Here is a 15,008-nt window from a genome sequence, read left to right as displayed (position 1 = left end):
TGAAAGAAAATATATCATTCAAATATCATAAATGCTCCAACATTGGGGAGGAACTCCACCATCTATACATCAATAAATAGAGAATCAGGCTGGGTGCAGTGGTTCACACCTGTAATCCCAGCACTTTAGGAGGCCGACTGAGGTGGGACAATCACTTGAGCCCAGGAGTTTGAGACAAGCCAGGGCAACATAATGGTACTCCATTTCTACAAAAATTAATAATTAAAAAAACCTAGAAAATAAAAGGCTTTAACAATACATAAGAAATATTTTCCTTTGTAAGTAGACATACATTAGAGTAGAAACCATTACATTAAAAAAAGGATACAAGTTTTGATACAATGGAATCAGCGATTTCAGAGCACGGCTTGCATTTATAGCTGTTGCTCTAACCATAATGGGTAGAACCTTTCCATTCACAATAGCACCATCAAAAAGGGGACCAAAGAAGGGAACCTGATTGAGAAATCAGAACATAATTTTATATTCAAATTATAGACAGATTGTAAATAAGAGCAATTAAGACACTTTGTATCCAAAAGTATTTTTGCTGCTGCTTTAGTTCTTCCTTCAGTAAAAATACTATTTGAATTCAATTCTTTTCTGTGATGCGTCACTCATACTAGGACAATAAACAAAAAATGCCAAAGGTTTATAGGGTGTCTATTCAAAAGAACTATATTCTTCATGTAACTGAGTAAATAATTTACACACTTAGCCAATTTTCAAATTTTGCTAGTTTCAGTTGTATACAAAAAGTCAACACTATAGCCTAGAAGTTAGTTCTTCATTATTTTTGTGTGACACTAGCTTTACTACAGAACCTAAAATCCTTATTACATAGTTTACTAGAAAAAAATCTATGTTTTGATAATTAAATGTTATTTTTGTGAGGTGACTCACTCACGGTTTCAAAACTTAGAAATTCTGTTTGAATAAGGTTGGCATAAATGGCAGCTGAAGGCAAGGACATAAGCTCTGGATAAGATGGTAAATATTTTAGATTTTGTGGTCACATGTTCTCTCTGTTGTATATTCTTCAATTTTTTTTTTTTTAAACTCTTTAAGGCTGGGTGTGGTGGCTCACGCCTGTAATCCCAGCACTTTGGGAGGCCTGATCACCTGAGGTAGAGAGTTCGAGACCAGCCTGACCAAGATGGTGAAAACCTGTCTCTACTAAAAATAGAAAAATTAGCTGGGTATGGGGGCAGGCACCTGTAGTAGCAGCTACTCTGGAGGCTGAGACAGGGAACTGCTTGAACCCAGGAGGTGGAGGTTGCAGTGAGCTGAGATTGCGCTACCGCACTCCAGCCTGGGCAACAGAGCGAGAGCAAGACTCTATCTCAAAAAAACCAAAAGCCAAAACAAAACCAACAACAACAATAAAAAACGTCTCTTTAAAAATGTAGAAAACCCCAAAACCAAAACCGAAACATTCTTAGCTTGTGGGTTGTATGAAACCAGGCTATGGGCCACAGTCTGCTGACCTCTGGTTTAGGTGAACCCTGAAGAAACCTAAATTCATACATAAGAAATTCATACATGAGAAACAATACAATTCAAGGAATTCTGAAGATTCATAATCAATTGTCAAATGCAGGTTTTCTAGAAACTGAAGAATTCAGTTTAAAAAAGGGAAGGAACACACCAAAAATACTACCAAATTTTTATTATCCTTGAAGAAAATATTTCTGCAATAGTGTGTTTGAATTTTATGGTGTATATATAAGACATCCAACTATAGGATAGGTGACTGAACTATTTGGCTTATTTTTTTCAATTTGTAGAATCCTCATTTATTGACATGACTAATAATGATGTAATCTTAATAAGATGTAACAACTAAAAATATAGGAATCATATATTCCTATTCTAAAGGAAATGTTACTTCTTGCTGTGTTTTTCAGGAAACTGTAATTATTCTCTTAATAAAAGGTAAGTCCTTTTTGAGCTTGGTACAAAGGAACTTTCACTCTGGCACTACCTAGCCAAATCCCCCATTTGAACACAGTTTCTTGCTATTTATTCTGTTTTAGCTCCTTCTGAACCAGGCTTAGGCAATCCATGTAGCTACCAGGGTCTATGTTACATTTACCCTCACTTTCGCAACTTGATGCCTACTCCAAATTTTATTCTGTAATATGGAAAAAAACCAATGAACCCCTATAGAACCAAAATCTATTATTAAAATGGAAGATAAGGAGTTCTTACCTCTGGTTTTTTCATTATCTGAATACTGAACATGTGATTTTTCATTGGATATATTACAATAAGGACATCACCAAATTCTGTGGGAATAATTCCTCTCCTGTAGTCTCTAGTATGCTCTGACCAAACAATGTGCACTTCATCATTTCCCAAATGTCTCAACTGGAAAAACAAGAAAATAATTTATACTGCTTTAAAAGCTCTTTGAGTACAGTCCTACAGTCACATACAACATAAAAAGGGGAAAAACGAAATTAAAAAATTGTTAAATTGCGCTTGATCAGTTTTACATATGAAACACAAACATTCAAAAACATTAGGAGACACTGCAGAAGACCAGACAATTTCAATTGTCAATAATCAATGGGAAACAGATAACTTAGATTTAAAAAGATTCACATATAGCCCAAATACTCTCTTTAGCCAGCAACTGCACCAATTCTCCACTAACAGATCTTTTAAAAGATTGTTTTAAAAAAAGAAGTAAATAACTCATAAATTGGATAATCCCCAATTGAGTACGAGAAAGTTGATTACATTTGGTTTAACAAATTTATTTCCAGGTTTTCTTTGCCTATGAAACTCAAATATTCTTCCAAATAGATGTCTTGAGAATTGTTAGACCCTCAAGATGTTATTTAAATGTTTGTGGTGCTTGCTTACAAAGGTGTTTCTGGCAATCAGAGAGAGTTAACATTATGATAATTAAAACTGTAAAAACATAAAACATTCAGAAGTTGGATTTCTGATAAGGTATTAAAAAAATGAACTTAATGCCCTTTAGTCTTGAGTTTCTTCAGAGAGAATGCTATAGAATAATGCATTTTATTATAAAATTTCATTATACTAGTGCATTTATTGATTCTGCCACTGTGAGCATTTGAGTTGACTTTTAGTGCAGATCTTACATGGGATTTCCATTAGTTTCAGATAACTAGACACACGGCAGGTGGAAAGGTTTAGAAGAGTAAACCTGGGATAACTGTCATCAATATTTACGCTATCATCTAACATACGGGCAATTTCTATTTCAGAAATATGTCATTTATTTTGGCTTAAGGATGAACATAGGGTAGGAAAAAGAACTTAAAATATGACTTAAACAAAGAGAGGAGTTAAGTCCAATTAGTGAAAGCTTCTCTTCTGTCACTCCTTAATCCTGGAGTAACTCCTTATATACATACACAAGTTGAATAATATAAACGTGTGAGACTTGGGCTTTATGACATTTTTAAAAAGCAAAAAAGATTACACAACTCAGAAAAGCCATGGCTTCATAATTTCATTTTTTAATCAAAATACTTTAAAAATATCCTTCCTATACAGCCATCCCCATGTGTCAGCTTCCCTAATAGGTTTATGTTAACTGAATACAAAAGAAATGTGAAATAAATTTAACCAGGAGGGATGATCCAATCTAATTTTGATACATTAATGTCATATGCTGTACATGTTACAATAGCAGCCAGATCTAATACTAAGCTCCAGGCTATACTGAGATTTCCAAATGGCAGATTGTTCTAAGTGATATCAAGTATAATTGAAGTAATAAACGATAGTAAAAGCTGAGCACACTGTCAGGAAGAATTTAGGTATTTACTTTTTAAAATTAAATGAGTTAGGTAAGGAAAGACAAGACAACTGAAATAATGCAGGTCTCAATTTACAGAAAATTCCTTTTATTTATCTGCTACATTAACCCTTGAACTCTTGCCAAAACTATCTATAATTTCTAGTGCCCACTTATCTAAAGAAACGAGAAAAAAAGGGCAAGCGTACTTTTATAACTGAAGCTTGTTCGAATATCTTCTGTATGATATTAAAAGTCTGTTAAATAAGTTTAATGGAAAAGAGCAACATATTTTTGCCAAGCTCTTGTAATGAAGATTTCTGGCATAGAACTATGTACATAACAAAGTCATTCTAAATATGTTCAAACATTTTAAGGGAAAAGCTTCATGAAATCCCTTATCATTTACATTCAAATGCTAAAAAAGTAATTATTTTAGGCTGTTATAATGAGGCATGTTTTTATATCTTTAAAATCTATTATATAGTGATTAGATACAAATTGAGAAATTGCTAATCATTGCTATGTTACTTGGGAATTTTTGAAAGACTACTGAAAGAATCAATTTTTAATGGTTAAGCATTAATAGAAATTTCAGGCATATGTATGTTTGACATACTTAATATATTATTTAATATTGATTTTATGTATTCCTATCTCTATGGACTTACAAGATTGTGTCCTATGGGGCAGGGTGTGGTGGCTCACACTTGCAATCTGAGCCCTCCGGGAGGCCGAGGCAGGCGAATTACCTGAGGTCAAGAGTTTTGAGACCAGCCTGGCCAACATAGTGAAACCCCGTCTCTACTAAAAATACAAAAATTAGACAGGTGTGGTGGCACACACCTGTAATCCCAGCTACTCAGGAGGCTGAGGAGGGAGGATTCCTTGAAACTGGGAGGTAGAAGTTGCAGAGAGCTGAGATCATGCCACTGCACTCCAGCCTGTGCGACACAGTTAGACTCCATCTCAAAGAAAGAAAAAAAAGATTGTGTCCTATGGATAACCAGTAGGTTTTGCTATACTCCAAAACCACCGAAGAAGTTGCTACTTATATGTTTATTGACCCAGATGCTAATTCATTTCTGAAATAGAGTAGAAGACTTCTGTACATGGGATAGGTCTGTTAAAATGATTGGCAACCAAACTACTCTTCTAACTTTCTTTCAACTGCTACTGAAGTCATTTTGGAACTCAAGGTATATAACATAGGCTACAGATGACTATTATTAATTGAAGAAGACAAAGCAGCTAAATGAAATTCAACGTGTGTACAAGTGAAGTCCTCAAATACACTAGAATGTTAATACTGGAAGAGACCTTAAAGTTCTAATTTCCCACCTAATACAGAAGCTGTGCCATCATATGCCTGATAAGTAGACACCCTGCCTCTGCTTGAATACTTCTAAGGTTGGGGATTTTATGAATTCACAAATCAACCCATTTCTTATTTATTTATTTTGAGACGGAGTTCACTCTTGTTGCCCAGGCTGGAGTGCAATGGTGCGATCTCGGCACACTGCAACCTCTGCCTCCTGGGTTCAAGCGATTCTCTTGCCTCAGCTTCCCAAGTAGCTGGGATTACAGGCACCTACCACCATGCCCAGCTAATTTTTTATTTTTAGTAGAGACGGGGTTTTGCCATGTTGGCCAGGCTGGTCTTGAACTCCTGACCTCAGGTGATCCGCTGGCCTCAGCCTCCCAAAGTGCTGGGATTACAGGTGTGAGCCACCGCGTCTGGCCCCCATTTCATTTTTAAAGAGCTACAATCATTAGAACATGTTAATACTAAGCTAAAAACTGTCAAACTGTCTTCCAGATGCTAGCTCTTCCAAAATGAGTCTTACCAAATAAATCCAATCTGTATTATATATATTATCTTTTCCGTTATCTGAAGATCAGTCTAATATACATCTCACCTTTCCTTTTCCAGGTTAAAAGCGTTCTTCTTAGCTCCTCTTAACAAACATATTCATTATCTTGGGTTACAGTTTCAGTTTACTAATGTTTCTATTAAACTTGTGTATGGAATAGAATACAGTATCAACACACGCTCTGGATAATACAGCAAACCCACAATGGGGCTGTTTCTTCCTTTGGTCTGTTCAATAAATTACTTTCTGCATTTTAAAAGTGATGGCTTAAATGGAACTTGTAGTCAATTCAAGCTTCTAAGTCTTTTTCTTACGAAGTTCTTTTAAGCAGGTACAACTGACTGCTAGAACTAAAGAAGGGATTTCATAATTTTCCCTTGCCAGGTTCAGATTATCTTTAAGCCTATGAAGGTCTATTGTTAACCTGACTCTGCTATTCATGTGCTGGTACTCTGCCAGATTTGGGCTATCCTTAAGTTCAAATTCCAGTGTCTTCATTTACATTTTGGACAAAAATGTCAAAATGGACAGGCTTGGTTAAGAGCCTTATAGCAAGTCATTATAGGCTTTCCTCCTGGTTAAAAAAATCCACATCCTATATTTATTAAAGGTATTTATTAAGTCCTTACTGTTTGTGACAATTCATTAAATTTCCACAACAATACTATTATCCCTATCTTTACAGGTAAGGAATTGAAGCTTAAAACGATGAAGTAACTCACCTAAGGTCACAACTAGTAAGTGGCAGAGCCAGGATTCAAACCCAGGCAGGCTGGTTCCAGAACCTATACTGTAACCACCTCCCTATATTGCTTCTTGTTAAATAATTAATTTATGTGCTATGAATATGATTATACAATCATTCATGAATATACTTACCAAACTGTTATGAAGACCACATTTCTTCAACTTGTCCACAACAAGCAACTTAGTTAAATGCTTTATTGCAGTCTATGGTTTTCCCTAATCTAGTAATCCTATTAAAACAAATTAAGTTATTTTGATGTGATTTGTTATGGTGAACTCATGGTGGCTCCTAGTGATCACTACACTTCATTATCTAAGTGCTCACAAACCATCTGTTTAATAATCCTATTTTGCCAGGCACTGACATGAAGCTCATGAATGTTGGTTAATTTCTATAGTCTATGGCCTGTTCCGTGTTCTTTTGTGAAAATCAGATGTTTATCCATTGCTACAGACTGAATGTTTGCATCCTGCCCACCCCCCAAATTCATATCCTGAAATCCTTACCCCTCAATGTGATGGTAGTGGAAGGTAGGGGACTCTGGGAGGTGATTAGGTTATGAGGGTTCCTTTATAACGGATTAGTGTCCTTACAAAAGAGACCCCAGAGAGCTTACTTGACTCTTCTGCTATTATATATAAAGTTACAATGAGAAGATGGTCATCTGTGAACGAGGGAGTGGTCCCTCAGCAGACAATGAATCTGTGAGCATCTTGATCTTAGATTTCTCAGCCCCCAGAACTGTGAGAAATAAATTTCTGTAGTTTATAAGCCATTCAGTCTATGGTATTTTTGTTATATCAGCCTGAATGGACTAAGACATTCACCTTATGGCAATGTACTCATTCTCCATGATTACCAACAGGAATTCCAGAGTCAATTCTAGATTTCCTCGGTGCCATATAATATCATTTATCTGGGGCTGGAGACTAGAATTCTTATAAAGGAACTGTATTATGTCTCTCACTAAATCAGCTGATCCTCCTGACTTCTCCATTTGTGTTAAAAGTACCTAACAACTAATTATAATCACTCAGGATTAAAACCTGATAGTCTTTTAGTCTTTTTTGATTCCCTCTATTTTCCTTACTACATCTCTAATGAGCTCTTCATTTTTTAAAAAAAGTACTATATTCCTTTTTCGTACTTTCCTTCCTATTCCTCTACTGCTTTGTCTCTTTTGCTTACTGCTATATCTCCAGCACCTAGTACCAGGCCTATTGGCATTTAACAAATGTTTGTTCAGTGAATTACCACAGCTACCACAGCCACAAATCAAAAGATCTATAGACACCTTTGTCTTAGTGACACACTTATCAAAGTGACATATTTAAATAAAAGCCATAACTGCAGATAGTTCTGTTTTTATGCTATGTACTAGGTAATGATAGGAAAAAAAATGCAACTTAAGTATCTTTTCAATAGTCACCAGTATTTATTGGATGCCCACTCTGCTTAGGCATAGTCCTAGATCACATGCTACTCATCCCATATACCATACATACTAATTCATGAGGTCTTAAAAGTCTTTTCTCTCTTCCCTCCCTCCCGCCTTCATATCCACCTTTCATTCAAATAATGAGAGCTGACCAAAATGCTAGCTTTTGCAGATGCAACAATGAGTAAAAACAGACATGGTCTCTGCTCTCGAACCTTTGTGTACAGTGGAGGAGCCAGAGTAAAATAATAATACAATAAATAAATAAATAAATAATTTAAAAATACAAATGATGCTCTAAAAATTAATATACTTTTCTGAATACAAATAACAAAGGGCATGGATCTATAATAGCTCTTAAACTAAAAGCTGAAGAACATACAGAAGTTAATTAGGTTAGGCAGTTACTTCAGGAGATAGGGGTATATATGTAGAAACTAACTTAGTATTCTTACTGCCCCAAGTCCCCATTCTTTCCCCCATCTTTCAGGCACTCACACTTAGTAAAACACACTCTGTGATATACTCCTCAATCATGTGAGAAAACATGTTTTAATATACTTTCTAGCAGTCATACATATTTTCCTACATTCACTTGCTGTTTAGATTATTCATTTTTAGCAATCGGGAGAAGTTTCTTGAAAACAACAGGCACAGCATCCAATACTATGCCTAAGCAGAGTGGGCATTCAATAAATACTGGTGACTATTGAAAAGATACTTAAGTTGCATTTTTTTCCTATCATTACCTAGTACATAGCATAAAAACAGAACTATCTGCAGTTATGGCATTTATTTAAATATGTCACTTTGATAAGTGTGTCACTAAGACAAAGGTGTCTATAGATCTTTTGATTTGTGGCTATGGTAGCTGTGGTAATTCACTGAACAAACATTTGTTAAATGCCAGTAGGCCTGGTACTAGGTGCTGGAGATACAGCAGTAAGCAAAAGAGACAAAGTCCTGGTTCTCATGACCTTGATATTCTAGTGGGAGAAGTCAGATAAACATATACAAGAATAAACTAGATAAACTTACACGGTAATAAATCTATAAAGAAAATAATATAGGGTAATGTGATAAAGTTCCTGAGTAGGAGGGGGCTTATTTAGCTAGGATGGTCTAAAAAGGTCTTTCTAAGAAACTGTCACATGAGTTTAAGAACAGAACAATTAGAATGAGGAAGTCTGATAATGTGGATAAAAAACATTTCAAACCGAGACAGTAGTAAGTGTACAGAGCCCTTAAGATGTGAATGAGTTTGACATGTTGGAAGGTTAGAATGACAGTCAGTGAGACCAGATTATGGTAAATGAAAAGAAAAAAGACAGGAGATGAGATCTAGAGGTAGGCGGCTGGTGGGGTCAAATTACATAGGGCCATAGTGAGGAATTAGAGTTTTATTCCCGGCTGGGTGAGGTGGCTGACGCCTGTAATCCCAGCACTTTGGGAGGCTGAGGTGGGCGGATCATGAGGTCAAGAGATCGAGACCATCCTAGCCAACATGGTGAAACCTTGTCTCTACTAACAATACCAGAACTGGCTGGGTGTGGTGGTGCACGCTTGTAGTCCCAGCTACTCGGGAGACTGAGTCAGGAGAATCACTTGAACCCAGGAGGTAGAGGTTGCAGTGAGCAGAGATTGCACCATTGCACTCCAGCATGGTGACAGAGCGAGACTCTGTCTCAAAAAAAAAAAAAGTTTTATTTCCTATACAATGAGAGGCCTCTGCTATCTCACCCACATAACATTTACTGTGGTGAGATAAACTTGTACTGAACCATTGATACTTTCTGTTTTCTCAATCCTCTATTCTTGTCATCAGGAGTATATATGCAAAAATTGGAGTTCAGGGCAGTTTCTTCTATAAGGTTATTATATTTGGGACTCAAACAATGAGTATAATTTCACAGCATTTATTAAATATAATCCTAACTTCACTTTTACTAAAATAATGAAAAAATTTAAAAATTATTCCTTAAATTTGTTTTTTGAACAAGTTCATTTTCCAGACTATATTTAGTATATAGTTCTTTGGAAAGTATCTTATATTTCTGTCCAAAATAAAGAAAAACAGACGTAAAATAAAAAATCAGACCAAGCAGCACTACAAGGTTCATTTATTTGCACAACTATTGTGACTAAACTTCAAGACAGAAAAGGAAACACTTTCCATTACACTAATAGTAATTCAGAGGAAATGGACTTTAAAAGTGCTTCTTTCCCCCTATTTTGGGGGGTCCAGGAAATGAAAGATAGACTAGAGAGTTCAACTAAGTATGTTACAATTATCTCAACTTGATCTTCATCAAACTTCTAAAAGGATGATTCAGCTACCTATGAAGCAGAGTATCAGCAAGTGGCTAGAACAAGGAGACAGAGGAAATGAGAGAGGCTCCTGTGAACACTTTACACCAATGCTTGCAGCACTTTTGATTTTTAGGGGTGAATACACTCAGCTAAGTGGAAATTATTTTTAACCATTTTCCATCAATCTTCCTCAGGTAGAGATAATTTATAGAACAGATTGCTTGGACTGGGGTTATATCAGGATTTTTATATGGTGGTACAACATTTCTAAGAGAAACTTAGCTAAACTGAATGTTTGGCTAATCTGCTCAAGAAGTATAGTCTATGTTATAAATATTCTGCTGCTACTGTCCTGAGCCTTGAAAAAGCTTCTCTTCACAAGAAATATAAATGCTACATTTAAATAGGTCCAAGGATATTTACTTCTCATTCTGAGAAAATAAAATGTTTGAAAATAATTTACAAATCACATATTTTAAATAAAAAGTCAGAACTAAAATTAGTTTCTATAAAATAGATATAAATGATTTTATCCTACCAAGTTTAAAGCAAAGGACCAGAGTCATAAATAATTCTAGCTTGCCAGAGGCATGGCTATTTCTTTATACTGACTGTCGACTATCTAATTTAATTAGAGGTATTAAACTCCTTGCTGAGGTCAACAAGCCTTACTTCCTCCAATATTATACTTCAACCAGTGCTCATTAATGTGTCTACTGAATGGATTAACACACCTAAAGATATATGTACAAAGGACAGGGGGGACAACCTAATGATATCCAATTGTTCATTTATAATAGGACACATGTTCTAGGCCTCAACTTATTACCACTAATGTGGAATTTATTAAATTCAGGAGAAAAAATACCAATACAGAAAGTGATTTTTTATCAAGGACAACCGGTATAAGACAACTGGCTTCTATTATTAAGTTTAAACATTTAACCTATCAAAAATAAAGTGATACCAAAATAAAACTAAAATATAAGCCTGCTACTTAGAAAAACCTCATATACTAGAACTCTGAGGAACAGATTAAGGCAAGAGTCATTAAGTATAGGGAAATGGGAAACATCAGTATACAGATAAATCAATGTTTATAAGGTTTTAAACAATTTCTATGAAAAGAAGGTTTAGGCTAATTACACTGAATTATGAGATCAAATAAAAATTCCCTTTCTGTTGGACTTAAAAGTTGCTATTGTTTCTTGGAGAATGGGAGTGTCAGGAGGTATATGACCACATTTTTCATACATACAGAGCTTAAGCATTGCTTTAATTTAGTTTGACACTGACAAAGTAAATTTTACTTAAATCGATTTAAATTACTACTAGAGAAAATAAGACATTTCTCCAAAGAGTATATACAAATGGGCAATAAGCACATGAAAAGATGTTCAATATTATTAGAAGGGAAATACAAGTCAAAACCACAACAAAATATCATTTCACACCTACTACTATGGCTATAATTATTTTTTTAAAACAGAAAATAACAAGTGTTAGCAAAGATGTGGAAAAACTGCAACACTTAGGCATTGCTGGTGGAAATATAAAATGATGTGGTTGCTAAAGAAAACATCCTGACTTCTCAGAAAGCTAAACATACAATTACTATATGACCACAGCGATTCCACTCCTAGCTATATAGCCAAATTGAAAACAGGGATTCAAATAGATATTTGTATGCCAGTGTTCACTGCAACATTGTTTACAAGAACCAAAAGGTGGAAACAACCCAATTTCCAGCCACAGATGAATAGGTAAACAAATTGAGGCATATACTTGCAACAGATTATTAATCAGCTTTAAAAAGGAACGAAGTTCTGATGTATGCTACAACACGAATGAATCTTGAAAACATGCTAAGTTTAAAATAACTATGGTTAATATGCTATGGGGCTCTCATGGAAAAATTAGACAACATGTAAGAACAAATGGACAAGGTATGTAGAGAGATGGAAATTCCAGGGAAAAAAATTAAAGAAAAAAGGCTAGAGTAAAAAAAAAAACACTGGAACAGAAATTTTAAAATGTCTTTGATAGGCTCATTCACAGACAAGACACAGCTGAGGAAAGAATCTCTGAGTTTCAAGATATCTCAATAGCCACCTCCAAAACAGAAAAGCAAAGAGAAAAAAAGGCTTATATTCAAAAGAATATACAAAAACTGTGGGACGACCATGAAAGATGTAAATACATGTACTGGGAATACCAAAAGAAGAAGAAAGAGAAAAAGGAACAGAAGCAATATCTGAAGCAATAATAACTGAGAATTTCCCCAACTTAACGTCAGTCATAAACCCAGATCCAGGAAGCTCAGTGAGCACCAAGCAGAGTAAATGTCAAAAAACTGTGCCTAGGTGCATCATATTTAAACTCGGAAAATCAAGGAGAAAGAACAAATTATTCAAAGAAGCCCAAGGAAAAAAAGTCGTACCTACAGAGTAGCAAAGATAAAAATTACTTCTGATGTCTTAGAAATTACATAAGCAAGAAGAGAGTATAGTGAAATATTTAAAGTATTGAGAGAAAAAAAATACCACACACCTAGAATTCTGTACCCTGTGAAACTATCCTTCAAAAGTGAAAAAGAAATAGACTTTCTCAGGCAAACAAAAATTGAGGGAATTTGCAGCCTGCAGACCTACCTTTCAAGAAATGTTAAAACAAGTTCTTCGGAGAGAAGAAAAACATATATGTCAGAAACTTGGATCTACATCATGAAAGGAAGAGCATGACAGAATGAATAATTGAGGGTAAATTAAAACTTTTTTCTTAGTCGTAATTGGTTTAACAGAATATAGTTTAATAATAACAGCAATGTATTTGAATATATATGCTCATATTTATATATATAGGCTTATATATACCTAAAATAAGTGAAATGAATGACAGCAATGATACAAGGGATGGGAAGGAGGGATTAGGAATATTGTGCTATTGCAAGCAGTACAATATCATATAAGCAGTACAGTATAATTTTTTTTTGAGACAGGGTCTCCTTTTGTCACCCAAGCTGGAGTGCAGCGGCACAATCATGGCCCACTGCAGCCTCAACCTCCGCAAGCTCAGGTGATCCTCTCACCTCAGCCTCCCAAGTCGCTGGGACCACGGGGATGCACCAGCATGCCTGGCTAACTTCTGTGTTTCTTGTAGAAACAAGGTTTCACCATGTTGCCCGGGCTGGTCTTGAACTCCTGGGTTCAACAGATCTGCCAGCCTCTGCTTCCCAAAGTGCTGGGATTACAGATGTTAGCCACTGCACCCAGCCGGTATAGTGTAATTTGAAAGCAGACTTGTAACTTAGATGAACTACAAATGTATAGTGTAAACTCTATAGCAATCACTAAAAAGTTAAAAAAGAATCATAATTGATATGTTAAGAAAGGAGAGAGAATGGAATCATATAAATGCTCAATTAAAACAAGAAAAGGCAGAAAAAGTATAAAAGACAAAAATAGGAACAAAGAACAAGGTCAACAATAGAAAACAGAATACAGTAGACAGAAATAGAAAACAGTAAAGAATATAGTAGATATTAATTCAACTATATTAATAATCACTTCAAAAATCAATGTTATAAATATACCAATTAAAAAATACTGTCAGAGTGGAGCTAAAAACATATTGTTTACAAGAAAGCCACTCTAAAGACAAATATAGACTAAAAGTAAAAAGATATACCATGCTAATACTAATCAAAAGAAAGCAGGAATAGCTATATTAATTTCAGACAGAACAGACTTCAGAGCAAGAAAGTTATCAGGGATAAAGAGGAGCCTCATATAATAAAGGAGTCAATACTACAAGATGACATAGCGATCCGTACATGTAGGTGCCTAACAAAGCATCAAAATGCATCAAGCAAAAACTGACACAACTTCAAACTCACATGGAACAGTCACCAAGATAGACTACATTTTGGACCATCAAACACACCTTCGGAAATTCAAAAGAATAGAAATCATAAAATGTCTGCTCTCAAACAATGGAATTAAATTAGAAATCAGTAACAGAAAGATAGTTGGAAAACCCCAAAATATCTGGAGATTAAACAACATACTTCTTAAAAACACATGGGTCAAAGAAGATATCTCAAGAGAAATTAAGAAACATTTTGAACCAAATGAAAATGCAAAAGTTCTGGAAAGAGACAGTGGTGATGGTTGCAAAACACTGTGAGAGTACTTAAAGCCAATCAATTAGTTAAAAATGATTTTTAAAACAGTTAAAATGAAGTTATTCTCTAATAAATCTAGTGCATAAAAGTTTCACCATTTCAGAGTGCAACTTTAATTAAAACTCAATCACTTTTTTTGTATAAGGTATAAGGAAGGGATCCAGTTTCAGCTTTCTACATATGGCTAGCCAGTTTTCCCAGCACCATTTATTAAATAAGGAATCCTTTCCCCATTTCTTGTTTCTGTCAGGTTTGTCAAAGATCAGATGGTTGTAGATGTGTGGTATTATTTCTGAGGGCTCTGTTCTATTCCATTGGTCTATAACTCTGTTTTGGTACCAGTACCATGCTGTTTTGATTACTGTAGCCTTGTAGCATAGTTTGAAGTCAGGTAGCGTGATGCCTCCAGCTTTGTTCTTTTGGCTTAGGATTGTCTTGGAGATGCGGGCTCTTTTTGGGTTCCATATGAACTTTAAAATAGTTTTTTCCAATTCTGTGAAGAGAGTCATTGGTAGCTTGATGGGGACGGCATTGAATCTATAAATTACCTTGGGTAGTATGGTCATTTTCATGATATTGATTCTTCCGATCCATGAACTTGGAATGTTCTTACATTTGTTCGTGTCCTCTTTTATTTTGTTGAGCAGTATTTTGTAGTTCTCCTTGAAGAGGTCCTT

The 15,008-nt window shown here is 35.2% G+C and overlaps 1 protein-coding gene across 2 annotated transcripts in view; it reads right to left on the bottom strand.

Moving 5' to 3' along the window:
* Positions 1-15,008, bottom strand: part of LOC105550153 (ral GTPase-activating protein subunit alpha-1-like) — a 56,437-nt gene that overhangs the window by 31,539 nt on the left and 9,890 nt on the right. For both annotated transcript variants that reach the window (XM_011995032.1, XM_011995033.1), the window contains exons 2-3: positions 2,212-2,370; positions 329-456 (exon numbers count right to left, since the gene is read on the bottom strand). In XM_011995032.1, the coding sequence (XP_011850422.1) occupies positions 329-456; positions 2,212-2,370 (287 nt within the window). The remainder of the gene's footprint in view (positions 1-328; positions 457-2,211; positions 2,371-15,008) is intronic.

Source organism: Mandrillus leucophaeus, unplaced genomic scaffold, assembly GCF_000951045.1.
Source record: "Mandrillus leucophaeus isolate KB7577 unplaced genomic scaffold, Mleu.le_1.0 Scaffold467, whole genome shotgun sequence".
Lineage (NCBI taxonomy): Eukaryota > Metazoa > Chordata > Mammalia > Primates > Cercopithecidae > Mandrillus > Mandrillus leucophaeus.
This window is presented reverse-complemented; position numbering and strand designations above follow the sequence as displayed.